Consider the following 27,926-nt stretch of genomic DNA (forward strand, 5'->3'; position numbering starts at 1 on the left):
TGTTGGTCTCGAGGGCAGCCCAGGAATTTCTTACTGAGGTCAGGCTGCCAGGGCACCAGATGGGTTCAGCCCCCAGTGCATTGCCTTAGCTCCTGGTACTTCCCTCAGACCCAGGCAGAGTAGCTATGTGGATTGCAGCCATGCAGGCACCCACTGGACAGCGCCGTTTTTTTCGTGCACGAAGGGAGGAGGGAGAACCTGCGGGTACAGGGCAGATGGCATTTGTGGTGCAATACTGCCATCAAGAGGAATTCATTTGCGGAAACTGCTAAGCTGGCGGCTGAGCGCCTGCGCAGAACTGGCTTCCCAGGGATGTGAGGGTGCAGGCGGGTGCTGAGGCCATTTTGGTGGGGGGCTCAAAGCCCTTGGAGTCGCGGGGCAGCTCGGTTTCCTGAGAGGAGTGGGCTCTGGAGGCTCTGGACCCAAGCAGTGGTAGGGGCTGAGCTCCGGGACTTGTGGCCCATGTCCTAGCCTGGAAGAGCCCGCAGCATAGTGGCAGCCATGTCTGGGCGGGGCTTGTGGAAGCCTCAGCCATTTTGTCAGAGCAGGAGCTGTGGGCATTTTGGTCCCTCCTCTTGTCTTAGGGGTGAAGTAGGTTGCCATACTTTCTGTGCTGAATTCTCTGGAGACTCCCAGTGTCGCAGGAACTGCCTGGTGGAGGAACACAGGGGCTTGTTGAGGGAAAGGGGGTTACATGAGCCCCAGTAGGGACTGGAGCATTTTCCTACCTCTGTCCCCTCAAAGGTGATCTGATCAGCATGGCGGCCATCCCAGGAGGACCCAGTCCCCGAGGAGCACAGATGCAGGCCAGCCGGGAACGGCGCTCATCAGTGTGACAGGTGTGCGGCTCCTCCTCAGTGCCAGTCAGGTGTCGCCTGTGCTGAGGGAGCTGTGACCTCAGCGAGCAGGAATCTGCTGTGCCCCTGAGACCTGCAGGGTGTGGGGGGCAGGGAGAGTAAAGCTCACCCAGTGCAGGGGAGCAGAGCTGCTCAGGCTCCCTGCTGTGCCCTGGTGGGGAGAGTCAGGAAGTGCTGCCTCCCCTCCTGTGCAGAGACACAGTGCCCTGAGATGCTCCAGCTGCAGGCTGTGCAACATGGCGGCCCCTGAGCACCGGCCCCACCGCTTCTGCGGCCTTGCAGTCCGGGCCTCTCAGGATCCCTGGGTCGGGGAGCCTGTCACTCAACTTTCCATACCTGCAGTGCTGGTGCCTGCTCTGTGGACTGACCTCTCTACCCCTCACTTGGGAGCCTTCCCCGTGGGACCTACTGGATGGACTGTTCGCCATTCTGAAACAGCTTCCGCTGGATGGCACTGCTGCTCCAGAAATGAACCATCCCATCTTCCCCATCTCTCCCTCCGCCTTTTGTGGTTTAAAAAAATAACGGTGTCCTCCACATAATGGAACCCAAGAATCTGGAATCTCCTTTGTGTCTGAGGTCCCTGGCTCTGCAGATCTCACACTAGGGCCCTGAAATCAAGATGTCAGCAGATGCCGCATAAGCCCTGCAGGGTTGGGTGTAGCACCCCACCTTCACTAGACCATGATTCCCTCTGTGCTCCCAGGGCAGACACCTCACTGGTCTTTTTCATTTCTACCACCTCTCTGTTGTGTCTGTTAAGCCCAGGAACCTGGTACATTCTCCTGGGGACACAGCCCTTCTTTGCTGAGCTGGTGTCTCCCAGGGGCAAGTGAGCAGAACATCTAGGGTAGGTTATGCTCTTTGCCAGCTAATTCATGTTAAAGGCCTTGTCCTTGTCAGCTTCTCTTAGGAGTCTATTAAGATGTCTCTAGACCGATCCACCAATTCCTCTGTCACAGTCTCGATACAGTGCTGAAAATCTGTCTGTCCCCATTGATTTCTCACTGTTGAGGTTCATCGATTTGCCATGTAGTCTTGTGTGGGTTAAGAGATTCAGGGCTGCCAGGCCTGTTTCTCAATCCCTGGGTCAGGGATGATTTACCAGTCTTTAGGCTGGTCCCCAGTCCCAGGCTTTGACTGTGATGGTGCTGGTTCCTTCCTGTCCTTAGAACTGGGGCCTTGGTGCTGCAAGTCCTGAGTGAGAGAGTATAGACACCTTCTCTGTCACATGCAACCCCACTGTTTTCCGGTAATAGTAGCTGTGTTAATGCAAACCGCTCAAGAGCTCTGAAAGTTGTTCAGTTGACTGACAGTGGGTGTCCTTTTTTTTTTTTTTTTTTTTTTTTTTTTTTTTTTTTTTTTTTTGACAGGCAGAGTGGACAGTGAGAGAGAGAGACAGAGAGAAAGGTCTTCCTTTGCCGTTGGTTCACCCTCCAATGGCCGCCGCGGCTGGCGCACTGTGGCCGGTGCACCGGGCTGATCCGATGGCAGGAGCCAGGTACTTCTCCTGGTCTCCCATGGGGTGCAGGCCCAAGTACTTGGGCCATCCTCCACTGCACTCCCGGGCCACAACAGAGAGCTGGCCTGGAAGAGGGGCAACCGGGACTAGAACCCCGTGTGCCGGTGCCCCAAGGAAGAGGATTAGCCTAGTGAGCCGCGGCACCGGCGACAGTGGGTGTCCTTCTAAGCCAAGCGCAGTGGCCTGCGTCCCACTACGTTTCTAGTATGGCAAGGCCCCCAGGTGTCTCATTATTTTTTCTCTTTTGTCCTTTTGCAGCCCATCCCAGAGAGAGGACAGTGGAGGCTTCCCAAACCGGCATCTCATCCTGCTCAAAGACACAGGAGCTGGCCTGGGTAAGAAGCAGGGCATTGTGGGGGCATCGTAAGCGTAGGGCTCACATCAGATGGGAGGACAGAGAGGACGATGCCCTGCCTCACCTCCTTGGGTCCAACGTCATCACCCCTATAGAGTCCCAGGTTTTGTCTGTATGGTGTGGAGCAGTGCAGAGTTCATTCGCACATGGAGGTGCCTCTGTCCAGGACCCGTGGTTTTGCTATAGCTCCAGTTATCTCCACATGCAGTCGTGGCTGTGCCCCATTAAACAGCCACCCCTTCACTCATTCATTCTCACCTGCCTGAACAGATACTTTTTTTTTTAATCTTTTAATATCTGTATTTACGTCTTCAAATATAGTTTATGTAGTAATAAAAAGGACTGGGAGTTTAACAATATAAAATTTTTTGGTGGGAGGGGATGCAATTCAGTGGATAACAATAACTTCTGTTTTCCCTAGAACACGTTCCATCTGGATATCCTTTAGATTTATTACCATACGTTTAAAAGCACTGATATACTTTCTACAAATCATGCATTCCTCAAATAATACAATTGGTTCTTGGAGAGGTAGAGTAAAAAATTCTTAGACATCACAATATCATACAGAAACCCTAAGGCTCAAATCTACTAAAGAAAATCTTACTCCTTAACATATAATTTCCTACCTCTAGGAGAATTTTAATTCGATAGTTTCCCCCTACTTGGGGGCAACAACAACAACAAAAAGGTTGAGAAACACGGTTCTAGGTCTGTGTCATTTTTCTGTTTCTTTTGCCTGGGGCATCTTCCACTGCTTTCCCAGGCCATAGCAGAGAGCTGCATTGGAAATGGAGCAGCCAGGACTTGAACCAGCACCTATATGGGACGCTGGCACTGCAGGTGGTAGCTGCACTCACTATGCCACAGTGCTGGCCCTCCGTTTTTCTATTTCTTCCTAAGTCGGATTTAGCAACTGCATTAGTTTGATAGGGATGTCATATATAACCAGATTGGGTGCCATAAACAGAGGAATTTATTTTCTCAAGTTCTGAAGGTCATTCAGAAGCTCAAGTTCAAGGTGTTAGCAGGTTTAGTTTCTTCTAAGTTGTTGCTTCTTGGCTTGCAGAAATCTTTCTGTTGTGACTGTTATCTCATGGTTGTCCCGCTCTGCCCAAGTGCTGCTCCTGACTTTTCGGCTCTTCGTATGTCCAAATCTCTTCCTCTCGTCAGTGTTAGAGATAATCTGGATTCCTGAGGAAATCATTTCCACGAGGTAAAGGAGATAGAGGGACACTGCATTTATCTAAAGAAGACCATATTCCTCATAAGACAGCGATTCATCTCCTGTATGCACATTGAAAGGAGAGTGAAGACACGTTGTTGGGCGTGGATCCTGCTTAAACTGCTGGACCTTATTGGCCTGACGCATATAGCAGTAGAGAATTTCTCTCGTACATTTTATAGCCGAATGCTCCAGCTCATGGGTCCTTCCCTTGTCATGATCAGTGCTCCTGTATGGAAGAGACGAACCCCAGGCCGCCCAGCAGCACAGTACAGGCTGTCGTGGGTCTTGGCCATGTGATCACCCCTGCAGGTTTTAGTGGGAAAGAAACCTGTGGCCAGACTAAGATTCAGCAGCAATGTTGACTTGACAATTTTGTAATAATGATCCAATTTATCCCATAGCGTTTCATTACCAGGTCTTGGAAGATTAATGCTTTTAAGAGGTTCATAAACTGAAACGGACCTTAAGAAAGCGGGTGGAGAGGTGACTGGCTTAGGTGAGCTGGCCATTTCAAATTGTTGACTGCAATCATAAGCGTCGCAGGCTGAACTGAGCGCTTGGTCTGAGCCCTTTCCTCCAAGACCTTCTAGCTCTCTTCGGCCAAGAGCCCCGTCGCCCCTGCGATAGCGCCAGTTTTCAGAGTGGGAATGGGGAAGAGCCCATTGGATCCCTGAGGGCTTAAGCCACTTGTGGTACGGACAGTGTGGCCTGGCTAGGTTCTAGTGCCCTACACCCACGGGGGTTGTCCTAAGGAGCATCCAGTGAACATTGGTCCCTAGGGCAGCCCAGCACTGGGTGCTGAGGCCAAGCTGCATGGGCTCTGTGTCTGTTTAGCACCCAGTGCATTGCCCTAGCTCCTCCTGTGACCCCCTCAACTGGGCAGTCATGCTGTGCACTCCTTGGACTGCACTGGGTGTTTTTTCCTGCGCGCAGGGAGGAGGGAGCACTGGCAGGAACAGGGCAAATTGCATTTGTGGTGCAATACTGCCATCAAGAGGAATTCGTTGCAGATGCCGCCAGTGGTGGCTGTGAGCGTGCGCCTGACTGGCTTGGCATGGAAGTGAGAGTGTGTGCCCTTCCTGGGGCCCCCTTGCAAGCTCTGGTCAGCTGGAATCCCAGAACCGGGAGGGCTCTGGAAGCCGGGAACAGGCAGTGGCAGGGGCTGAGCTCCGGGACTTGTAGCCTCTGTGTCCTAGCCTGGAAGAGTCGGGAGACTGGTGGCCGCCATGTCTGGGCGGGGCTTGTAGAAGCCTGGGCCATTTTGTCTGAGGAAGAGCTGTGGGCATTTTCGTCCCTCCTCTTGTCTTAAGGGTGAACTAGGTTAGCACAGTTTGTATTCTGAATTGTATGGAGACTTCCAGTGCCTGGTAGAGGAATGCAGGGTCTTGTTGAGGGAAAGGGGGTTACATGAGCACCAAAGGGACTGCAGCATTTTCCTACCTCTTCCCCTCATAGGTGACCTGATCAGCCTGGCGGCCATCCCGGGAGGACCCAGTCCCTGAGGAGCACAGATGCAGGCCAGCGGGGAACGGCGCTCATCAGTGTGACAGGTGTGCGGCTCCTCCTCAGTGCCAGTCAGGTGTCGCCTGTGCTGAGGGAGCTGTGACCTCAGCGAGCAGGAATCTGCTGTGCCCCTGAGACCTGCAGGGTGTGGGGGGCAGGGAGAGTAAAGCTCACCCAGTGCAGGGGAGCAGGGCTGCTCAGGCTCCCTGCTGTGACCTGGTGGGGAGAGTCAGGAAGTGCTGCCTCCCCTCCTGTGCAGAGACACAGTGCCCTGAGATGCTTCAGCTGCAGGCTGTGCACCATGGCGGCCCCTGAGCACCAGCCCCACCGCTTCTGCAGCCTTGCAGTCTGGGCCTCTCAGGATCCCTGGGTGGGGGAGCCTGGCACTCAACTTTCCACACCAACCTTGCTGCTGCCTGCTTTGGGCACTGAACTCTCTCCCCCTCACTTGCCAGCCTTCCCCGTGGGACATACTGGATGGACACAGTTCATTCTGAAACTGCTTCCGCTGGATGGCGCTGCTGCTCCAGAAATGGAACCATCCCATCTTCCCCATCTCTCCCTCCGCCTTTTGTGGCTGAAAAAAGTAATGGTATCCTCCACATAATGGAACCCAACAATCTAGAATAACCAATGTCACTGGGTCTGCAGATCTCACACTAGGGCCCTGGCAATCAAGATGTCAGCAGATGCTGCATAAGCCCTGCAGGGTTGGGTGTAGCACCCCACCTCCACTAGACCAGGATTCCCTCTGTGCTCCCAGGGCAGACAGCTCACTGGTCTTTTTCATTTCTACCACCTCTCTGTTGTGTCTGTTAAGCCCAGGAACCTGGTGCATTCTCCTGGGGACACAGCCCTTTTTTGGTGAGCTGGTGTCTCCCAGGGGCAAGTGAGCAGAACTTCTAGGGTGGTACGTGCTCTTTGCCAGCTACTTCATGCTAAAGGCATGTCCAAGTCAGCTTCTTTCAGGAGTATGCTAGGAAGTTTCTAGACCCAATCATCCAATCCTGTTTTGTCATGGTCTTGAAATCATGTTGAAACCTGTCATATGGAATCCCCCTGTTCTCTAGTAAGAGCAACCGTGTTAATGCAGACCTCTCAACAACTCTAAGCTGTGCAAGCTGCCTGACATTGGTTTTCCTTCAAGGGTTGAGTGGCAGGAAAAGTGCTGTGCTGTGCTTCTGGCTCCAAGCTGCTAATCATGACGGGCACGGTGGCCTGCCTCCGCTACCTTCCTAGTAGACTCCCAGGTCTCCCTGGGAGATCCACACTTCCATGTTTTCACACCAGTTCTGGAGGTGCTGGGTGACATGGCCTAGGACAGCGCCAGCGTTTCCTGAGAGCCCCACAGCCACTCTTCCTCGTATTAGAAGGCACCTGGAACATTCCAGTGACAGTGTCCGAGTCAGCCTGTGCCTGGATGAGGAGGTGTCCCAGCCTGTGGGGCCTTTGCAAGGATTTTCCAGGGCTGAAGCCAAGTGTGGTGCAGACAGTGGGGCTGGCTTAGGTGCAGGTCCCTACTGTGGCTCAGGGTCCTTACAGATATCCCTTGTGCACTGGTCCCATGTGCAACCCCCAAGCTGTGTCAAGGCAGAGGGAGGAAATGTTGGGGTTCAGGGCAGGTGGCATTTGTGGTGCAATTCTGCCATCAGGAGGAAGCGGTTGGCACATCTCACCAACCCTTCCAGTATGTGCATGTGTGGACTGGCTTGGCAGGAAAGGGAGGGTGCAGATGGGTCCCAAGGCTGCACCCTGTGAGAGCTCAGAACCCTTGGGTCCAGGGCTAGCGTGGCCACTGCAGCCTGTGGGTTGTGGAAGCCCTGAACACAGGTGATCCACGTACTGAGCTCAAGGTGGTGTGATGGCTTGTCCCAGCATGCAGAACTGGAGATCCTGGTGGCGGCCTTGTCTGGGCGGGGTTTGCAGAAGTCTCTGCAAAGACCTAAGGTTGGTTCTGATCAGGATTCTATCTCATTTTCCTAATCCCCTCATGCCCTGAAGCATTGGGGTCGCTGTTTTAGATGACCTCTGGGCCCAAGAGGACTCTTTCAATTTGAACCTGCCTCCTCCTACAAGAACACAGGAGTCTTCCAGTTTCGGGATCTGCTTATGGCCATTAGAACTGATCCATTTCCATTGCATGGTATCTGGCTGCGAGTCCTTACATTCAGCCTCCCTGTGAGCTCCCAAGAGCTCCTGGTCCCAGCAGGAGCATAGAGCCACTCCTGACTGCAGTTGTCCTTAGCAGAAGGAGCCTGGATGACAGGGGCCCTCTAGTTGTGGGGATCCTAGCAGTGTGGGAGGAGCCAGCAGAAGCAGTGACCAGTTGCCTATGAAGAGCAGACTTTGTTTGAGGGGTGCCAGAAAGTAACACACAACTGGGACAGGAACGGACTTGAAACCCTGAACTGCTTTAGGTCTAGCTCCAGACAATCAGGAGTTCTTACCTGGTTTTTCAGCAGGGCCAGTGTCCACAGAAACTCAGCTGCTTGTCTCAAATATGGCGGCCAGTGAGGCCTGCCCTCCTCTGCCACCTGTCCATGTCTGCCTGTCCCCCAGGTTCCACCCTTGGGTGACCTGATCCTGACCCATTAAGGAGGCACCTGCTGGAGGGCCCTGGCCAGCAACAAGAACTGTGATTGCATCCACCCCACTGTTCCCTAATCACAAACATTCTACTAGGGTCTGCACAGAGAGAGGGGAAGGCACAGTCAGACCCCTTACATTTCATGGCTGTGTTGCCCCACTATTGCCACCTGCCCCCATCTTCTCCTCTCCTACCCTTTGTGGATGAACCCAGCAAAGAAAGGAACCTAATGCATGAGGCCTTTCAGCAGTGTGTGCTGTACTGGGGTCCTGGGGGAAACGATGTCTCCCTCTCTGCTCCCATTGTGGAATCTCACTGTGCAGAACACAACAAAAAGAGTAAGGATGTTTAGAGGTCCCTGCAGATAGCATAACTTTTTACATTATAGGCCCTAACCACTGCTACCTTCCTAGGTCCACATGAATTTATTTATAAAGCTCTGGTGCAATGTTGCCTTCACAGACAGAGTTGTTGCTTTCCTGGATACATTGAGTCCTAAGCTCATAAAGGATGAGTTCCCGGATGTCATCTCCTCATTTGCTTTCTTTTGTCCCTTTTCCAGCCCATCCTGGTGAAAAGACAGTAGAGACTTCACAAACTGGCATCTCATCCCACTCAAACTCCATCTCAACCCACAGGAGCTGGCCTGGGTAAGAAGCAGGGCATTGTGGGGGCAGCGGGAGTGACAGGGCCTACCTTCGATGGGAGGACAGTTCAGATGATGCACTGATCACTTCCCTGGTTCCAAGGTTGTGTTTCCATGGAGTGGAGGAGTGCAGAGAGTATTTGTGTGTGGAGGTGTCCCTATCTAGGACCCGTGGGTTTGCTATACAATCCAGGTTGCTCCATGTGCAATTGTGGCTGTGACCACACCTTCACTCAATGATTCTCTCTTGCCTGTAAAGATACTATGTCACTTATACGTTATCAGGTCTATACATGCATATGTATACCCCTTCTTGTTCCATTCTGTTCAATTGTCTGCATGATGTAGTGTGGATAGATTCCTCCTAATTCATGAGTTACCACCAATATGTGTGTCCTCAGGCAGTGACCCTGGGCAGGCACATGGATAGTTAGTGTGTTTGCTGTGGCCCTTGTCTCCCGTCCTGAGTGTGGGACCTCTGTATCTGCAGACCAGGGAGGAGCCCTGTGAGAGTACAGGTTTCGTGAGGCCTGTGGTCCTGGGATGGCTGTAACTCATCCCTCTCTTCCTTCCCAGTACCTCTGACTACATACCCTTTCAGTCTGCCTGGATGAGCTGTCACGTGGGAATGACTTGTCAATGACTGATTCAGATTCTCTGGCTGCCCTGTACCTCCGGGGCAGGCTGGCGTGGCAGGGTTCAGTGACAGTGTAAAGTCCCCCACTTTTCAGAATGGGGTTGGATGAGAGCCAGTGGGATCTTTGCTTGTATCCCGGAGAGCCTAAGCAACTTGTGGTGCAGACAGTGGGGCCTGGCTAGGTGCAGGTGCCCTGCCCCCACGGGGGGGTGCCCTAAGGAGAGTCCGATGAGCAAGTTCTCAAGGGCAGCCCAGGACTGCGTGCTGAGACCAGACTGCATGGGCTCCGGGTATGTCTAACACCCAGTACATTGCCCTAGCTCCTCCTGGTCCCTAGGAACCAGGCAGCCATGCTAGGTATCTGTTGGGACAGGACTGGTTGTTTTTTCCTCCACGCAGGAAGGAGGGAGGACTGGAGGGAACAGGAGAATGGCATTTGTGGTGCAATACTGCCATCAAGAGGAATTCATTTGCGGATCTCCTCAGCTGGTGGCTATGTGCCTGGGCGGGTCTGGCTTGGCAGGGAAGTGAGGGTATAGGTTGGTGCCAAGACGATGTTTTCTGTAGGGCTCAAATCAGTGGGGGCCCAAGCCAGCTCAGGTCTGCACATGGAGTGGGCTCTGAAGAACCCAGACACAGGCAGTTACAGGGGTCGGAGCTCTGGGATTCATGGCAGGTGTGACCTGGTGGGAAGAGCCTAGAGGCGGCCATGTCTGGGCTGGGCTTATGGAAGCCTCCGCCATTTCGTGCTGAGTGGGTGCTGTGGGCATTTTCCTCCCTTCTGTTGTCTTAGGAGTCAAGTAGGGTGGCAGACATTAGACGGTGAATTGTCTGGGAGACTCCCAGTGGTCCAGGAACTGTCTGGTGGAGGAACACAGGGGCTTGTTGAGGGAAAGGGGGTTACATGAGAACCAAAGGGACTGGAACATTTTCCTACCTCTGTCCCCTCATAGGTGACCTGATCAGCCTGGCGGCCATCCCGGGAGGACCCAGTCCCCGAGGAGCACAGATGCAGGCCAGCGGGGAACGGCGGTCATCAGTGTGACAGGTGTGCGGCTCCTCCTCAGTGCCAGTCAGGTGTCGCCTGTGCTGAGGGAGCTGTGACCTCAGCGAGCAGGAATCTGCTGTGCCCCTGAGACCTGCAGGGTGTGGAGGGCAGGGAGAGTAAAGCTCACCCAGTGCAGGGGAGCAGAGCTGCTCAGGCTCCCTGCTGTGACCTGGTGGGGAGAGTCAGGAAGTGCTGCCTCCCCTCCTGTGCAGAGACACAGTGCCCTGGGATGCTCCAGCTGCAGGCTGTGCACCATGGCGGCAGGGAGCCCAGCACTCAGCTTTCCACACCAACCTCGCTGGTTCCTGATCTGGGCACTGAACTCTCTCCCCTCACTTGCCAGCCTTCCCTGTGGGATGTGCTGGAGGACACAGTTCATTCTGAAACAGCTTCTGCTGGATGGCGCTGCTGCTCCAGAAACAGAAGCACCTCCTTCCCCAGCTCTCCCTCCACCTTTAGTGGCTGAAAAAAATAATGGCATATTCCAAATACAGGAACCCAAGAATGAATGTTTCCAGTGTTGGGGTACCTGCGTAGTTGCCATCCCATTTGAATGCTGTCTCTCAGACTGTAATTTTCAGTGGGAAGACTAGAAATCACCTGTGTATCTGTAGATACTTCATTGCCATGTGTGTTCTGATCAGAATGTCACCATGACCTCTGCCCAGTGTCCTGATCACACTGGGGAAGCAGCCACAGCTGCCTGGGTGCAGTGGTCTTCCCTAGCATCCTGCATGTCTGGGGCAGGTGGATCAGCGCCTCTGATAGAATGGCCTCTCCAGCTTCTGGCTACTTTTCCCTCAGCTCCTCTCTCTCTCTCTCTTCATCACCTCCAACCCAGGGGAGCCAGGAGGCCCCTCTCTAGCCAAAACCTTGGACATTTTAAGGTCTAGGGAGCAGCCCTAGAAGTTATAAATCATTGTGCGGGTTGTCATGCACGTTCTTGCATATTTAATACTTTCTCTATATTTGGTTCTATGCCTTGTCCTACTTTCATTGTTTCCCAAATCCATGTTGGGGTGGACACTGTTGAAATCGATTCCTTCCATTACTGGGATCATGTCTATGTATTTTCTCTGGCAGCTCACTGATGGGCATTGGACAACAACTGGGAACCTGAGTCAGCTGCTAGGAGGGGAGGTGTGTCTTGGTTGTAGCACTTAGGTCACCTCCTGAATGCCCATTGTGTGGGAATCTTTTTGTCTGAAGACCAGGGAACAGCCCTGGAGAGGAGCCAGGTGTTCCAGCCCTGCTGTCTTAGTGTCAAGGATCCTCAATCTTCCTGTCCTCCAGTGTCTTTGTGGTGGTGGTATTGCACTTCCCATCTTTGTGTCTGACCATTGGAGACCTGGTGTTCAGGCTGACCTCCCAGGAACTAGGAGACCGCCCAGATTAGAGTTCCCATTGGGGAGGTAGGTGGTCTGGGCCCACCTGTGCTGCGAATTGTGCTATTTCCTGTGCTTTCTTCCTTGTGCAGAGGTAACCATATCAGCTGTGTTTGCAAGTGTACATTCCTAGGATGGCTTCATGGAGACAATTTATTTGAGTCCTAGGCCTTAGGCCTAGGGCCTCCATTCATGGGAAATCCTTTCAGCACGGAGAGCCAGTTGTCAGAGCTAGGACACCCGGTTTCAGACTGCATCTAAGTGGACACATGTTGATCCTTGGTTTACTAGGAAATGGCAGAGGAGGAATAAGAGGATTGTGTAGTACTGCAGAATCCTTGTTGGTAGTTGCATGCATTTTTGTCCATGACGACTGGTGTTTACCTGTCATCATATTGGTATTCTTAGACATCCAACCTAGCCATGTGTGGGAGTAGAATTAATTCAGGGTCCAAGCAGGACCAAGGACAGGTTCAGCAGATTGGGACCTTTCTACAAGGATTAGGGGAGGTTGACCCATGTTGTTTCAGCTTCTGTAAGAACTAGGACCAGGTTGCATCTCCTTGGTGTGGAGGAGTGCAGGGTGTTTAGCACATGGAGGAGACCGTGTGCGGTACCCGTGGATTTGCATTATTTCCCAGATAGCTCTATGTGCAACTGTGGCTGTGTCCCGATAACACAACCACCCTTTCATTCATTCATTCCGACTTGCCTCTAAAGACACTGACACCCACTTTAACCGTGTCTGTGTATGCATACTTATTCCTGTTCCTTCTCCATCCCCACTTCTTCCTGAGTGATGCGCTGTGGATGGAGATGCCTCCTAAATCATGAGTTATCACTAGTATGTGTTTCCTTCTGCAAACCTGGGAGTTCTCAAGCAGTGTTCCTTGGTCAGGAGAAGGAGAGTAGGTATGTTTGCTGTGATTCGTGGCTCCAGTCCTCACTGACCCAAGTGTGGGACCCTGATTGTCCAGAGCAGAGGAGAGCCCTGTGAGAGTAGAGAGGTACTGAGGCCTGTGGTCCTGGGGAGGCTGTAACCCTTCCCTCTCTTCCTTCCCAGTACCTCTGGGTACAGACCCTTTAAGTGTGCCTGGAGGAGACATTATGTCAAAAGGACTCATCAGTGACTGGGTCAGTGTATCTGCCTGTCCTAGACCTCCTGGGAAAGCTGTCGTGGCAGGGCTGTGTTACAAGATCTGAATCCCACTGTTGTCAGTATAGGATTGTGTCAGAGCCCCTGGTCCTATGCCTTGATCCCAGAGGGCTGAAGCCATTTGTCGTCCAGTCAGTGAAGCCTGGCCTGGCGTTGTGCCTACGCCCGCTGATGTTACCCTTAGGAGTATCCATCGAGTGGTGGTCCTGAGGACAACATAAGAATTGCTTGCTAAGGCCAGGCTGCCTGGGCACCAGATGGGTTCAGCCCCCAGTGCATTGCCTTAGCTGCCCCTGCTCCCATCAGACCCAGGCAGACTAGCCCAAGTGGATTGCAGCCATGCAGGCACCCACTGGACAGCGCCGTTTTTTCCCTTCACGAAGGGAGGAGGGAGAACCCGCGGGTACAGGGTAGATGGCATTTGTGGTGCAACACTGCCATCAAGAGGAATTCATTTGTGGAAACTGCGAGGCTGGCGGCTGAGCGCCTGCGCAGAACTGGCTTCCCAGGGACATGAGGGTGCAGGCGTGTGCCGAACCCGTGGAGGCCCGGGACAGCTCGGTTCCTTGCAGTGAGTGCAATCTGGAGTTTCCGAACACAGGCAGTGGCAGGGTGCTGAGCTCCGGAACCTGCGGCCGCTGTGTCCTAGCCTGACATAGCCAGGAGCCCTGTGGCCGCCATGTCTGGACGCGGCTTGTGGAAGCGTCAGCCATTTTGTCTGAGCAAGAGCTTTGGGCATTTGGTCCCTGTTTTCTTAGGTGTGAAGTGGGTGCAACACTTTCTGTTCTGAAGTGTCTGAAAATTCCCAGTGGACCAGGAACTGCCTGGGTAGGAACGCCGGGGCTTGTTGAGGGAAAGGGGACCAAAGGGACTAGAGCATTTTCCTACCTATGTCCCCTCATAGGTGACCTGATCAGCATGGCGGCCATCCCAGGAGGACCCAGTCCCCGCAGGAGCACAGATGCAGGCCAGCGGGGAACGGCGGTCATCAGTGTGACAGGTGTGCGGCTCCTCCTCAGTGCCAGTCAGGTGTCGCCTGTGCTGAGGGAGCTGTGACCTCAGCGAGCAGGAATCTGCTGTGCCCCTGAGACCTGCAGGGTGTGGGGGGCAGGGAGAGTAAAGCTCACCCAGTGCAGGGGAGCAGAGCTGCTCAGGCTCCCTGCTGTGACCTGGTGGGGAGAGTCAGGAAGTGCTGCCTCCCCTCCTGTGCAGAGACACAGTGCCCTGAGATGTTTCAGCTGCAGGCTGTGCAACATGGCGGCCCCTGAGCACCGGCCCCACCGCTTCTGCAGCCTTGCAGTCCGGGCCTCTCAAGATCCCTGGGTGGGGGAGCCCAGCACTCAGCTTTCCACACCAGCCTTGCTGGTGCCTGCTCTGGACACTGACCTCTCTCCCCGTCACTTGCCAGCCTTCCCCGTGGGACATACTGGATGGACACAGTTCATTCTGAAACTGCTTCCGCTGGATGGCGCTGCTGCTCCAGAAATGAACCATCCCATCTTCCCCATCTCTCCCTCCGCCTTTTGTGGCTGAAAAAAATAATGGTGTCCTCCACATAATGGAACCCAAGAATCTAGAATAACCAATGTCACTGGGTCTGCAGATCTCACACTAGGGCCCTGGCAATCAAGATGTCAGCAGATGCTGCATAAGCCCTGCAGGGTTGGGTGTAGCACCCCCACCTCCACTAGACCAGGATTCCCTCTGTGCTCCCAGGGCAGACAGCTCACTGGTCTTTTTCATTTCTACCACCTCTCTGTTGTGTCTGTTAAGCCCAGGAACCTGGTGCATTCTCCTGGGGACACAGCCCTTCCTTGGTGAGATGGTGTCTCCCAGGGGCAAGTGAGCAGAACGTCTAGGGTAGGTCATGCTCTTTGCCAGCTAATTCATGTTAAAGGCCTTGTCCTTGTCAGCTTCTCTTAGGAGTCTATTTTAAAGATGTCTCTAGACCGATCCACCAATTCCTCTGTCACAGTCTCGATACAGTGCTGAAAGTCTGCCTGTCCCCATTGATTTCTCACTGTTGAGGTTCATCGTTTTGCCATCTATTCTTCTGTGCGTTAAGAGATTCAGGGCTGCCAGGCCTGTTTCTCAAACCCTGGGTCAGGGATGATTTACCAGTCTTTAGGCTGGTCCCCAGTCCCAGGCTCTGACTGTGATGGTACTGGTTCCGTCCTGTCCTTAGAACTGGGGCCTTGGTGCTGCATGTCCTGAGTGAGAGAGTATAGACACCTTCTCTGTCACATGCAACCCCACTGTTTTCCGGTAATAGTAGCTGTGTTAATGCAAACTGCTCAAGATCTCTCAAAGTTGTTCAGTTACCTGACAGTGGGTGTCCTTCCTTTTTTTTTTTTTTTTTTTTTTGACAGGCAGAGTGGACAGTGAGAGAGAGAGACAGAGAGAAAGGTCTTCCTTTGCCGTTGGTTCACACTCCAGTGGCTGCCGCGGCTGGCGCTGCGGCCGGCGCACCATGCTGATCCAATGGCAGGAGCCAGGTACTTATCCTGGTCTCCCATGGGGTGCAGGGCCCAAGCACTTGGGCCATCCTCCACTGCACTCCTGGGCCACAGCAGAGAGCTGGCCTGGAAGAGGGGCAACCGGGATAGAATCCGGTGCCCCGACCAGGACTAGAACTCGGTGTGCCGGCGCTGCAAGGCAGAGGATTAGCCTAGTGAGCCGCGGCACCGGTGACAGTGGGTGTCCTTCTAAGCCAAGTGCAGTGGCCTGCATCCCACTACGTTTCTAGTATGGCAAGGCCCCCAGGTGTCTCATTATTTTTTCTCCTTTGCCCTTTTGCAGCCCATCCCAGAGAGAGGACAGTGGAGGCTTCCCAAACCGGCATCTCATCCTGCTCAAAGACACAGGAGCTGGCCTGGGCAGGAAGCAGGGCATTGTGGGGGCAGCGGAAGCGTAGGGCTCACATCAGATGGGAGGACAGAGAGGACGATGCCCTGCCTCACCTCCTTGGGTCCAACGTCATCACCCCTATAGAGTCGCAGGTTTTGTCTGTATGGTGTGGAGCAGTGCAGAGTCCATTCGCACATGGAGGTGCCTCCGTCCAGGACCCGTGGTTTTGCTATAGCTCCAGTTATCTCCACATGCAGTCGTGGCTGTGCCCCATTAAACAGCCACCCCTTCACTCATTCATTCTCACCTGCCTGTAAAGATATATATTTTTTAAATCTTTCAAGATCGTATTTACGTCTTCAAATATAGTTTATGTAGTAATAAAAAGGACTGGGAGTTTAACAATATAAAATTTTTTGGTGGGAGGGGATGCAATTCAGTCGATAACAATAACTTCTGTTTTTCCTAGAACACGTTCCATCTGGATATCCTTTAGATTTATTACCATACGTTTAAAAGCACGGATATACTTTCTACAAATCATGCACTCCTCAAATAATACAATTGGTTCTTGGAGAGGTAGAGTAAAAAATTCTTAGACATCACAATATCATACAGAAACCCTAAGGCTCAAATCTACTAAAGAAAATCTTACTCCTTAACATATAATTTCCTACCTCTAGGAGAATTTTAATTCGATAGTTTCCCCCTACTTGGGGGCAACAACAACAACAAAAAGGTTGAGAAACACTGTTCTAGGTCTGTGTCATTTCTCTGTTTCTTTTGCCTGGGGCATCTTCCACTGCTTTCCCAGGCCATAGCAGAGAGCTGCATTGGAAATGGAGCAGCCAGGACTTGAACCAGCACCTATATGGGACGCTGGCACTGCAGGTGGTAGCTGCACTCACTATGGACAGTGTTGCCCCCCCCCCCATTTTACTATTTCTTCCTAAGTCAGATTTAGCAACTGCATTAGTTTGATAGGGATGTCATATGTATCCAGATTGGGTGCCATAAACAGAGAAATTTATTTTCTCAAGTTCTGAAGCCGAAGTTCAGTCAGAAGCCCAAGTTCAAGGTGTTAGCAGGTTTAGTTTCTTCTAAGTTGTTGCTTCTTGGCTTGCAGAAATCTTTCTGTTGTGACTCTTTTCTCATGGTTGTCCTGTTACCGGTGAATGGCAGGGTTCTTGTCTTCGTGCAACAAAGAATTCAGGCGTGAGGCAGAGTAGTGGAAAGTAGCAAAGTTTAGTAGGGAAAGGACATCCGTAAGAACGGGTGGGCACTTCTCCAGACAGAACCTGAGAGAGAGTGCCCACTCACTGGGACTGAGGGAAGGAGCAAGGTTACATGGTTGAGTGGAGAGATTACACCTGGGGAGGCAGGCAGGCAGGCAGGCAGCCGACTCAGCATAGAGGCAGAGGGCTGAGTGTGCAGTCCAGTTGAGGCCAGGGGTTTTTCAGGAGATGGGTCTTTGTCTTCACTCATCTCCTCCTGAAACAAAGGATTTTATGGATGTAAATATTAAGAAGCTCCTGAGTTTTCCTCTTCAGGTGTCGGACAGGAGGAAGCCTAGCTGGCGCCGTCCTAACCCAGCATCCAAGATCCGGAGCAGCGTATTTGAAGTGCTGATACTGGGCTGCTTCTGGGAGATTGTGGAAGATTGTCAGACAGAAGGGGCTGGGAACTCCACCTGGCAGGTTATAGGGTAGGAGGGGCAGAGGAAGATGCGAGCACTTTGCTGCCCCTGAAAAGTTATCGGCATGACTGTGAGATGCAAATGTAGATGCTGGACATAGATGTCTTTTCTTTAGCCTTTGTCACACACACATAAGCTCATATCTGACTTCCTACGTAACAGTCCCACTCTGTCCAAGTGCTGCTCCTGACTTTTCAGCTCTTTGTATGTCCAAATCTCCTCCTCTCGTCAGTGTTAGAGATAATCTGGAGTCCTGAGGAAATCATTTCCACGAGGTAAAGGAGATAGAGGGACACTGCATTTATCTAAAGAAGACCATATTCCTCATAAGACAGCGATTCATCTCCTGTATGCACATTGAAAGGAGAGTGAAGACACGTTGTTGGGCGTGGATCCTGCTTAAACTGCTGGACCTTATTGGCCTGACGCATATAGCAGTAGAGAATTTCTCTCGTACATTTTATAGCCGAATGCTCCAGCTCATGGGTCCTTCCCTTGTCATGATCAGTGCTCCTCTATGGAAGAGCCAAACCCCAGGCCGCCCAGCAGCACAGTACAGGCTGTCGTGGGTCTTGGCCATGTGATCACCCCTGCAGGTTTTAGTGGGAAAGAAACCTGTGGACAGACTAAGATTCAGCAGCAATGTTGACTTGACAATTTTGTAATAATGATCCAATTTATCCCATAGTGTTTCATTACCAGGTCTTGGAAGATTATAAGAGGTTCATAAACTGAGCCGGACCTTAAGAAAGCAGGTGGAGAGATGACTGGCTCAGGTGAGCTGGCCATTTCAAATTGTTGACTGCAATCATAAGCGTCGCAGGGTGAACTGAGCGCTTGGTCCGAGCCCTTTGCTCCAAGACCTTCCAGCTGTCTTCGGCAATGAGCCCTGTCGCCCTTGCCATCACGTTTGGGCTGGCTGCCTTCAAAGGTACTTTGCCACGCCCACCTTATGAGGTCCATATATGCATATGTATACCCTTCTTGTTCCATTGGGACAGTAGTATGAATGATGCACTGTGGATAGAGATTCCCCCTAATTTGTTAGTCAACAGCAATATGTATTTCCTTCTGCCAATATAAGGAGTTCTCAGTGACCCTGGGTCAGGTGCACGGAGAGTCGCTGTGTTTGCTGTGGCCCTCATCTTCTATCCTGAGTGTGGGACCCTCATTGCCTGCAGACCAGGGGAGAGCCCTGTGAGTGTACAGAGGTACTGAGGCCTGTGTTCCTGGGATGGCTGTAACCCTTCCCTCCCTTCCTTCCCACTACCTCTGGCTACAGACCCTTTAAGTCTTCCTGTGTGAAACATCATGAGAATATGACTTGTCAATGACTGATTCAGATTATCTGGCTGCCCTGGACTTCCTGGGCAAGTTTGTGTGGCAAGGTTCAGTGAGAGTGTCCGGCCCCCCGCTTTTCAGAATGGGAATGGGTCAGAGCCCATTGGATCCCCGAGGGCTTAAGCCACTTGCGGTACAGACAGTGTGGCCTGGCTAGGTTCTAGTGCCCTACACCCACGGGGGTTGTTCTAAGGAGCATCCAGTGAACATTGGTCCCTAGGGCAGCCCAGCACTGGGTGCTGAGGCCAAGCTGCATGGGCTCTGTGTCTGTTTAGCACCCAGTGCATTGCCCTAGCTCCTCCTGTGACCCCCTCAACTGGGCAGTCATGCTGTGCACTCCTTGGACTGCACTGGGTGTTTTTTCCTGCGCGCAGGGAGGAGGGAGCACTGGCAGGAACAGGGCAAATTGCATTTGTGGTGCAATACTGCCATCAAGAGGAATTCGTTGCAGATGCCGCCAGTGGTGGCTGTGAGCGTGCGCCTGACTGGCTTGGCATGGAAGTGAGAGTGTGTGCCCTTCCTGGGGCCCCCTTGCAAGCTCTGGCCAGCTGGAATCCCAGAACCGGGAGGGCTCTGGAAGCCGGGAACAGGCAGTGGCAGGGGCTGAGCTCCGGGACTTGTAGCCTCTGTGTCCTAGCCTGGAAGAGTCCGGAGACTGGAGGCCACCATGTCTGGGCGGGGCTTGTAGAAGCCTCCGCCATTTTGTCTGAGGAGGAGCTGTGGGCTCCTGTGAGACCTGCAGGGTGTGGAGCACAGGGAGAGAAACTCACACAGTCCCTTGCTGGGGGGGAGGGTGTGTGGGGGGCAGAGCTGCTCAGGCTCCCTGCTGTGCCCTGGTGGGGAGAGTCAGGAAGTGCTGCCTCCCCTCCTGTGCAGAGACACAGTGCCCTGGGATGCTTCAGCTGCAGGCTGTGCAACATGGCGGCCCCTGAGGACTGTCCCACATGACTTCTGTAGCCTGGCAGACAGGGCCTCTCTGGATCCCTGGGTGGGTAGTCCTACACTCAACTTTCCAGACCAACCTTGCTGGTGCCTGCTCTGGGCACTGAACTCACTCTCCCTGAGTTCCGGGCCTTCCACGTGGGATGTGCTGGATGTACTGTAGGCCATTCTGAAACAGCTTCCGCTGGATGGCGCTGCTGCTCCAGAAATGGGCCTGTCCCGACTTCCCCTTCTCTCCCTCCGCCTTTTGTGGCTGAAAAAAATAATGGAGTCCTCCAGAGACAGGAACCCAAGAAGGAAGGTGTCCAGTGATGGAGTACCAGGGTGGTTGCTGTCCCTTGGTGAATGCTCTCCCTGGGATTATAATTGTCAGTGGAAAGACAAGCAGAATCTGGTTTCTATAGATATTTGTATGTGTTTTGATCCGAATTATCAGCATGAGCACTCCCATAGTCCTCTGTACCATTGTGGAAGCAGCCACAGCTGCCTGGGTACAGTGGTTTTCCCTTGCATCCTGCCTGTCTGGGGAAGATGGATCTGATAGAATGACCTCGCCACTTTCTGACTACTTTTCCCTCAGCTCCTCTCTCTCTCTTCATGACCCCCAACCCAGGAAGAGCCCAGAGGCTCCTTTTTTTTTTGACAAGCAGAGTTAGAGAGAGAGAGAGAGACACAGAGAGAAAGGTCTTCCTTTTTCCGTTGGTTCACCGCCCAAATGGCCGCTACGGCCGGCGCTACACCGTTCTGAAGCCAAGAGCCAGGTGCCTTTCCTGGTCTCCCATGCGGGTACAGGGTCCAAGCACTTGGGCCATCCTCCACTGCCCTCCCGGGCCACAGTAGAGAGCTGGACTGGAAGATGAGCAACCTGGACTAGAACCCGGGGTGCTGGCGCCGCTGGCAGAGGATTAGCCAAGTGAGCCAGGGCACTGGCCTATATGTGTACATTCTTAGGACAGCTTCATGGGGAGAATTTCCTGGGCTCCTTGAAACAGCTACCTAGCCATAGTTGGGAGTGAGAGGGAATGAAATCAAGCCAGGGTCCCAGGGAGGGCCACGGTCAGGTTTGCCCAGCTTCAACATGTCCAGAAGGCTTGAGGAAAGTTGAGCAAGGCTGTATGGGTTCAGCCAGCACTAGGGCCCTGCAGAGAGCTAGGCTGCCTCTGTGTTAGGATAAAGTATCAACATTTGCATCTCGGTGCAATCATGCATTTTAGGGACCAGCAGAACCCTCTGTCAAGGTGTGCTTACCTGGATGAGTGTGACGACTTCCTCTAGCCCCTTTCTGGACAGTAGCACTGGCTCAGGGGTAGGGACTCTGGCAGAGGCCTCTCCTCAGAGCAGTCTGTCCCACCAGTAGGGGAGCAGAGGCCTAGGCTGGGTGATCAGGTGTCCTAGCCTGTGGGGCCTTTGCATGGATCCCCGAGGGCTGAAGCCAAGTTCAGTGCAGGTGTTGCGGCGCGAGTAGGTGCAGGACCCTACTATAGCTGGGGTGTCCATGTAGACGTCCCTTGTGCGCTGGTCACACGTGCAGCCTCCAGCAGTGTACAGCCACCAGGGTCAGTGCAGTACCCAGTGCTGCGTGTTGGCTCCTCCTGCTCCCCTCAGCCAGGAAGAGTGGTCATGCTGGGCAGCAGCCATTTTGGATTCCTGCTGAACAGCTCTGGGCATTTTGTAGCTGTTTGAAGGGCGGAGGATAGACACGTTTTGGGGTAGGGCATGTGGCGTTTGTGCTATAATACTGCCATGGAGAGGAAGCAGTTTATGCAACCCGACAGCACTTGCAGCTGTGTGCCTGTGTGGGACAGGCTTGGCAGAAAAGGGAGGGTGCAGGTGGGTCCCAAGGCTTCCCCCTGTGAGGGCTCAGAGCCCTTGGATCCGGGTCCAGCTTGGCTACCATGTCCAGTGGGTTATGGTGGCCCAGAACATAGGCAAGGCCGGGGGACCGAGTTCTGGAGTGTGTGTGCAGCTTGGAGCAGATAGCGGAACTCGGGATCCAATTGTTCCCATGTCTGGGTGGGGCTTGCAGAAGTCTCTGCAAAGACCTAGGCTTGGTCCTGATCAGGATTCTGTCCCGGTGCCTTGATGCATGGGGGTCACTGTTTTAGATGACCTCTGGGGCTCAAGAAGGTTCCTTCAACCTTGAACCTGCCAACTCCTACAAGAACACAGGAGTCTTCCAGTTTCACAATCTGCTTATGGCAGTTAGAACTGATCCATTTCCCTTCCTCAGAACCTGTCTCAGATCCTTACATTCAGCCTCCCTGTGAGCTCCCGAGAGCTCCTGGTCCAGGCAGGAGCATAGAGCCGCTCCTACTGCAGTTGTCCTTAGATGAAAAAGCCTGGATGACAGGGGCCCCCTAGGGGTGGGGTCCTAGCAGTGTGGGAGGAGCCAGCAGAGGCAGTGACCAGGGTGGATGTTGCCTATGTAGAGCAGACTTTGTTTGAGGGTCTGCAGAAAGTAACACACAACTGGGACAGGAATGGACTTGAAACCCTAAACTGCTTTAGGTCTAGCTCCAGACAATCAGGAGTTCTCACCTGGTTTTTCGGCAGGGTCAGTGTCCACAGAAACTCAGCTGCTTGTCTCAAATATGGCAGCCAGTGAGGCCTGCCCTCCCTAACTCCTGTCCATGTCTCCTGTCCCCCAGGTCCCACCCCTGGGTGACCCGATCCAGACCCATTAATGAGGCACCCGCTGGAGGGCCCTGGCCAGCAACAAGAACCATGATTGCTTCTACCCCACTGTTCCCTAATCACAAACATTCTACTAGGGTCTGCACAGAGAGAAGGGAAGGCACAGTCAGACCCCTTACATTTCATGGCTGTGTTGCCCCAGTATTGCCACCTGCCCCCATCTTCTCCCCTCCTACCGTTTTTAGATGAACCCAGTTAAGAAAGGAACCTAATGCACGAGGCCTTTCAGCAGTGTGTGCTGTACTGGGGTCCTGGGGGAAACGATGTCTCCCTCTCTGCTCCCATTGTGGAATCTCACTGTGCAGAACACAACAAAAAGAGTAAGGATGTTTAGAGGTCCCTGCAGATAGCATAACTTTTTACATTATAGGCCCTAACCACTGCTACCTTCCTAGGTCCACATGAATTTATTTATAAAGCTCTGGTGCAGTGTTGCTTTCACAGGCAGAGTTGTTGCTTTCCTGGATACATTGAGTCCTAAGCTCATAAAGGATGAGTTCCCGGATGTCATCTCCTCATTTGCTTTCTTTTGTCCCTTTTGCAGCCCATCCTGGAGAAAAGACAGTAGAGACTTCCCAAACTGGCATCTCATCCCACTCAAACTCCATCTCAACCCACAGGAGCTGGCCTGGGTAAGAAGCAGGGCATTGTGGGGGCAGCGGGAGTGACAGGGCCTACCTTCGATGGGAGGACAGTTCAGATGATGCACTGATCACTTCCCTGGTTCCAAGGTTGTGTTTCCATGGAGTGGAGGAGTGCAGAGAGTATTTGTGTGTGGAGGTGTCCCTGTCTAGGACCCGTGGGTTTGCTGTACAATCCAGGTTGCTCCATGTGCAATGTGGCTGTGACCACACCTTCACTCAATGATTCTCACTTGCCTGTAAAGATACTATGTCACTTATACGTTATCAGGTCTATATATGCATATGTATACCCCTTCTTGTTCCATTCCGTTCAATTGTCTGCATGATGTAGTGTGGATAGATTCCTCCTAATTCATGAGTTGCCACCAATATGTGTGTCCTTCAGGCAGTGACCCTGGGCAGGCACATGGATAGTTAGTGTGTTTGCTGTGGCCCTTGTCTCCCGTCCTGAGTGTGGGACCTCTGTATCTGCAGACCAGGGAGGAGCCCTGTGAGAGTACAGGATTCGTGAGGCCTGTGGTCCTGGGATGGCTGTAACTCATCCCTCTCTTCCTTCCCAGTACCTCTGACTACATACCTTTCAGTCTGCCTGGATGAGCTGTCATGTGGGAATGACTTGTCAATGACTGATTCAGATTCTCTGACTGCCCTGTACCTCCGGTGCAGGCTGGCGTGGCAGGGTTCAGTGACAGTGTAAAGTCCCCCACTTTTCAGAATGGGGTTGGATGAGAGCCAGTGGGATCTTTGCTTGTATCCCGGAGAGCCTAAGCAACTTGTGGTGCAGACAGTGGGGCCTGGCTAGGTGCAGGTGCCCTGCCCCCACGGGGGAGTGCCCTAAGGAGAGTCCGATGAGCAAGTTCTCAAGGGCAGCCCAGGACTGCGTGCTGAGACCAGACTGCATGGGCTCCGGGTATGTCTAACACCCAGTACATTGCCCTAGCTCCTCCTGGTCCCTAGGAACCAGGCAGCCATGCTAGGTATCTGTTGGGACAGGACTGGTAGTTTTTTCCTCCACTCAGGGAGGAGGGAGGACTGGAGGGAACAGGAGAATGGCATTTGTGGTGCAATACTGCCATCAAGAGGAATTCATTTGCGGATCTCCTCAGCTGGTGGCTATGTGCCTGGGCGGGACTGGCTTGGCAGGGAAGTGAGGGTATAGGTTGGTGCCAAGACGATGTTTTCTGTAGGGCTCAAATCCGTGGAGACCCCAGCCAGCTCAGGTCTCCACATCAAGTGGGCTCTGAAGGCCTGGACACAGGCAGTTACAGGGGTCTGAGCTCTGGGATTCATGGCAGCTGTGACCTGGTGGGAAGAGCTTAGTGGCAGCCATGTCTGGGCGGGGCTTATGGAAGCCTCTTCCATTTTGTGCTGAGCGGGTGCTGTGGGCATTTTCCTCCCTTCTGTTGTCTTAGGAGGCAAGTAGGGTGGCAGACATTTGATGGTGAATTGTCTGGGAGAATCCCAGTGGTCCAGGAACTGTCTGGTGGAGGAACACAGGGGCTTGTTGAGGGAAAGGGGGTTACATGAGCACCAAAGGGACTGGAACATTTTCCAGATGCAGACCTGCAGGGTGTGGAGGGCAGGGAGAGTAAAGCTCACCCAGTGCAGGGGAGCAGAGCTGCTCAGGCTCCCTGCTGTGACCTGGTGGGGAGGGTCAGGAAGTGCTGCCTCCCCTCCTGTGCAGACACAGTGCCCTGAGATGCTCCAGCTGCAGGCTGTGCAACATGGCGGCCCCTGAGCACCGGCCCCACCGCTTCTGTGGCCTTGCAGTCCGGGCCTCTCAGGATCCCTGGGTGGGTAGTCCTACACTCAACTTTCCACACCAACCTTGCTGGTGCCTGCTCTGGACACTGAACTCTCCCCCTACTTGCCAGCCTTCCATGTTGGATGTGCTGGAGGACACAGTTCATTCTGAAACAGCTTCCGCTTGATGGCGCTGCTGTTCCAGAAATGGGCCTGTCCCGACTTCCCCATCTCTCCTTCCGCCTTTTGTGGCTGAAAAAAATAATGGTGTCCTCCACATAATGGAACCCTACAATCTAGAATCTCCTTTGTGTCTGAGGTCCCTGGCCCTGCAGATCTCACACTAGGACCCTGGCAATCAAGATGTCAGCAGATGCTGCATAAGCCCTGCAGGATTGGGTGTAGCACCCCCACCTCCACTATACCAGGATTCCCTCTGTGCTCCCAGGGCAGACACCTCACTGGTCTTTTTCATTTCTACCACCTCTCTGTTGTGTCTGTTAAGCCCAGGAACCTGGTGCATTCCTCTGGGGACACAGTCCTTCCTTGGTGAGCTGGTGTCTCCCAGGGGCAAGTGAGTAGAATGTCTAGGGTAGGACATGCTCTTAGCCAGCTAATTCATGTTAAAGGCCTTGCCCTTGTCAGCTTCTCCTAGGAGTATACTAGGGAGTTTCTAGACCCATCCATCCAACCCTGTTTTGTCACGTTCTCGCAATAGTGCTGAAAACCTTTCTGTCCCCATTGATTTCTCACGGTTGAGGTTCATCGTTTTGTCATGTGGTCTTTTTTTTTCTTTTTTTCTTTTTTTTTTTCTTTTTTTTTTTTTGCCTAGGGAAACAGGTGTCCTAGCCTGTGGGGCCTTTGCATGGATTTCTGAGGGCGGAAGCCAAGGGCAGTGCAGATGGTGGAGCCGGCTTAGGCGCAGGTCCCTACTGTGGCTCGGGGTCCTTACAGACATCCCTTGTGCACTGGTCCCACGTGCAGCCCCGAAGCTGTGTCAAGGCAGAGGGAGGAAATGTTGGGGTTCAGGGCAGGTGGCATTTGTGGTGCAATTCTGCCATCACTAGGAAGCAGTTGTCGCATCTCACCAACCCTTCCAGTATGTGCATGTGTGGACTGGCTTGGCAGTAAAGGGAAGATGCAGATGGGTCCCAATTCTGTACTCTGAGAGCTCAGACCCCTTGGGTCCTGAGCTAGCGTGGCCACTGCAGCCTGTGGGTTGTGGAAGCCCTGAACACAGGTGACCCACGTACAGTGCTCCAGGTAGTGTGATGGCTTGTCCCAGCATGCAGAACTGGGGATCCTGGTGGCGGCCTTGTCTGGGCGGGGCTTGCAGAAGTCTCTGAGAAGACCTAGGCTTGATCCTGATCAGGATTCTGTCTTGTTTTCCTAATCCTTTTATGCCTTGATGCATTGGGGTCACTGTTTTAGATGGCCTCTGGGCCCCAAGAGGACTCTTTCAATTTAAACCTGCCTCCTCCTCCAAGAACACAGGAGTCTTCCAGTTTCAGAATCTGCTTATGGCAGTTAGAACTGATCCATTTCCATTCCATGATATCTGGCTGCAAGTCCTTACATTCAGCCTCCCTGTGAGCTCCTGAGAGCTCCTGGTCCCAGCAGGAGCATAGAGCCCCTCCTACTGCAGTTGTCCTTAATAGAAGGAGCCTGGATGACAGGGGCCCCCTAGGGATGGGGCTCCATGGCAGTGTGGGAGGAGCCAGCAGAGGCAGTGACCACTTGCCTATGTAGAGCAGACTTTCTTTGAGGGTGTGCAGAAAGTAACACACAACAGGGACAGGAACGGACTTGAAACCCTGAACTGCTTTAGGTCTAGCTCCAGACAATCAGGAGTTCTCACCTGGTTTTTCAGCAGGGCCAGTGTCCACAAAACTCAGCTCCTTGTCCCAAATATGGCGGCCAGTGAGGCCTGCCCTCCTCTGCCTCCTGTCCATGTCTGCCTGTCCCCCAGGTCCCACCCCTGGGTGACCCGATCCAGACTCATTAAGGAGGCACCTGCTGGAGGGCCCTGGCCAGCAACAAGAACCATGATTGCTTCCACCCCACTGTTCCCTAATCACAAACATTCTACTAGGGTCTGCACAGAGAGAGGGGAAGGCACAGTCAGACCACTTATATTTCATGGCTGTGTTGCCCCACTATTGCCACCTGCCCCCATCTTCTCCTCCTTGTCTCAGGAGTCAAGTAGGGTGGCGGATTTTTGACGGTGAATTGTCTGGGAGACTCCCAGTGGTCCAGGACCTGCCTGGTCGAGGAACACAGGGGCTTGTTGAGGAAAAGGGGGTTACATGAGCACCAAAGGGACTGGAGCATTTTCCTACCTCTGTCCCCTCATAGGTGACCTGATCAGCATGGCGGCCATCCCAGGAGGACCCAGTCCCCGCAGGAGCACAGATGCAGGCCAGCGGGGAACGGCGCTCATCAGTGTGACAGGTGTGCGGCTCCTCCTCAGTGCCAGTCAGGTGTCGCCTGTGCTGAGGGAGCTGTGACCTCAGCGAGCAGGAACCTGCTGTGCCCCTGATACCTGCAGGGTGTGGAGGGCAGGGAGAGTAAGCTCACCCAGTGCAGGGGAGCAGAGCTGCTCAGGCTCCCTCTGTGACCTGAGCTGCTGCCTCTGCATCTTCCCTCTGTGTGTCTGACTGGTTTAGGCCTGGTGGCTATCATTCAGCAGCTTGTGAGAATGCCCTTGCAAGAGGGTCCCACAGTTGGAGGAACGTGGTCTAGGTTCGTGTGTGCGCCCACTTGGACATTTCCCATGGTCTCATCTAAGTCCAGTGGTGAACAGCTGTGTTTGCATGCCTTCAAGTACATTCTGAGGATAATTTGATAGAAGGGGGTCTTTTGTTCCAGGTAGCTTCAAGTGGCAGTGCAGCTGTGCCCTCATTAAACAACCAACCTTCACTCATTTCATTCTCACTTGCCTTTAAAGACACTCCTCACACCCACCTTAACCTGTCTATACATGCTTACTTACTCCCTTTTGTCTTCCGTTCCCTGAATTGTCTGATTGATGCACTGTGGATAGAGATTCCTCCTAATTCCTGAGTCAGCACCAGTATGTGTTTCCTTCTGCCAAT

The 27,926-nt window shown here is 53.2% G+C and overlaps 1 protein-coding gene across 38 annotated transcripts in view; it reads left to right on the forward strand.

The window, feature by feature from the left end:
* The window catches only part of LOC103351904 (uncharacterized), a 262,291-nt gene that overhangs the window by 88,276 nt on the left and 146,089 nt on the right, over positions 1–27,926 (forward strand). For all 38 annotated transcript variants that reach the window (XM_070066604.1, XM_070066590.1, XM_070066581.1 and 35 more), the window contains 2 exons: positions 2,638–2,714; positions 22,989–23,076. In XM_070066604.1, the coding sequence (XP_069922705.1) occupies positions 2,638–2,714; positions 22,989–23,076 (165 nt within the window). The remainder of the gene's footprint in view (positions 1–2,637; positions 2,715–22,988; positions 23,077–27,926) is intronic.

Source organism: Oryctolagus cuniculus, chromosome X (genome assembly GCF_964237555.1).
Source record: "Oryctolagus cuniculus chromosome X, mOryCun1.1, whole genome shotgun sequence".
NCBI classification, from domain to species: Eukaryota; Metazoa; Chordata; class Mammalia; order Lagomorpha; family Leporidae; genus Oryctolagus; species Oryctolagus cuniculus.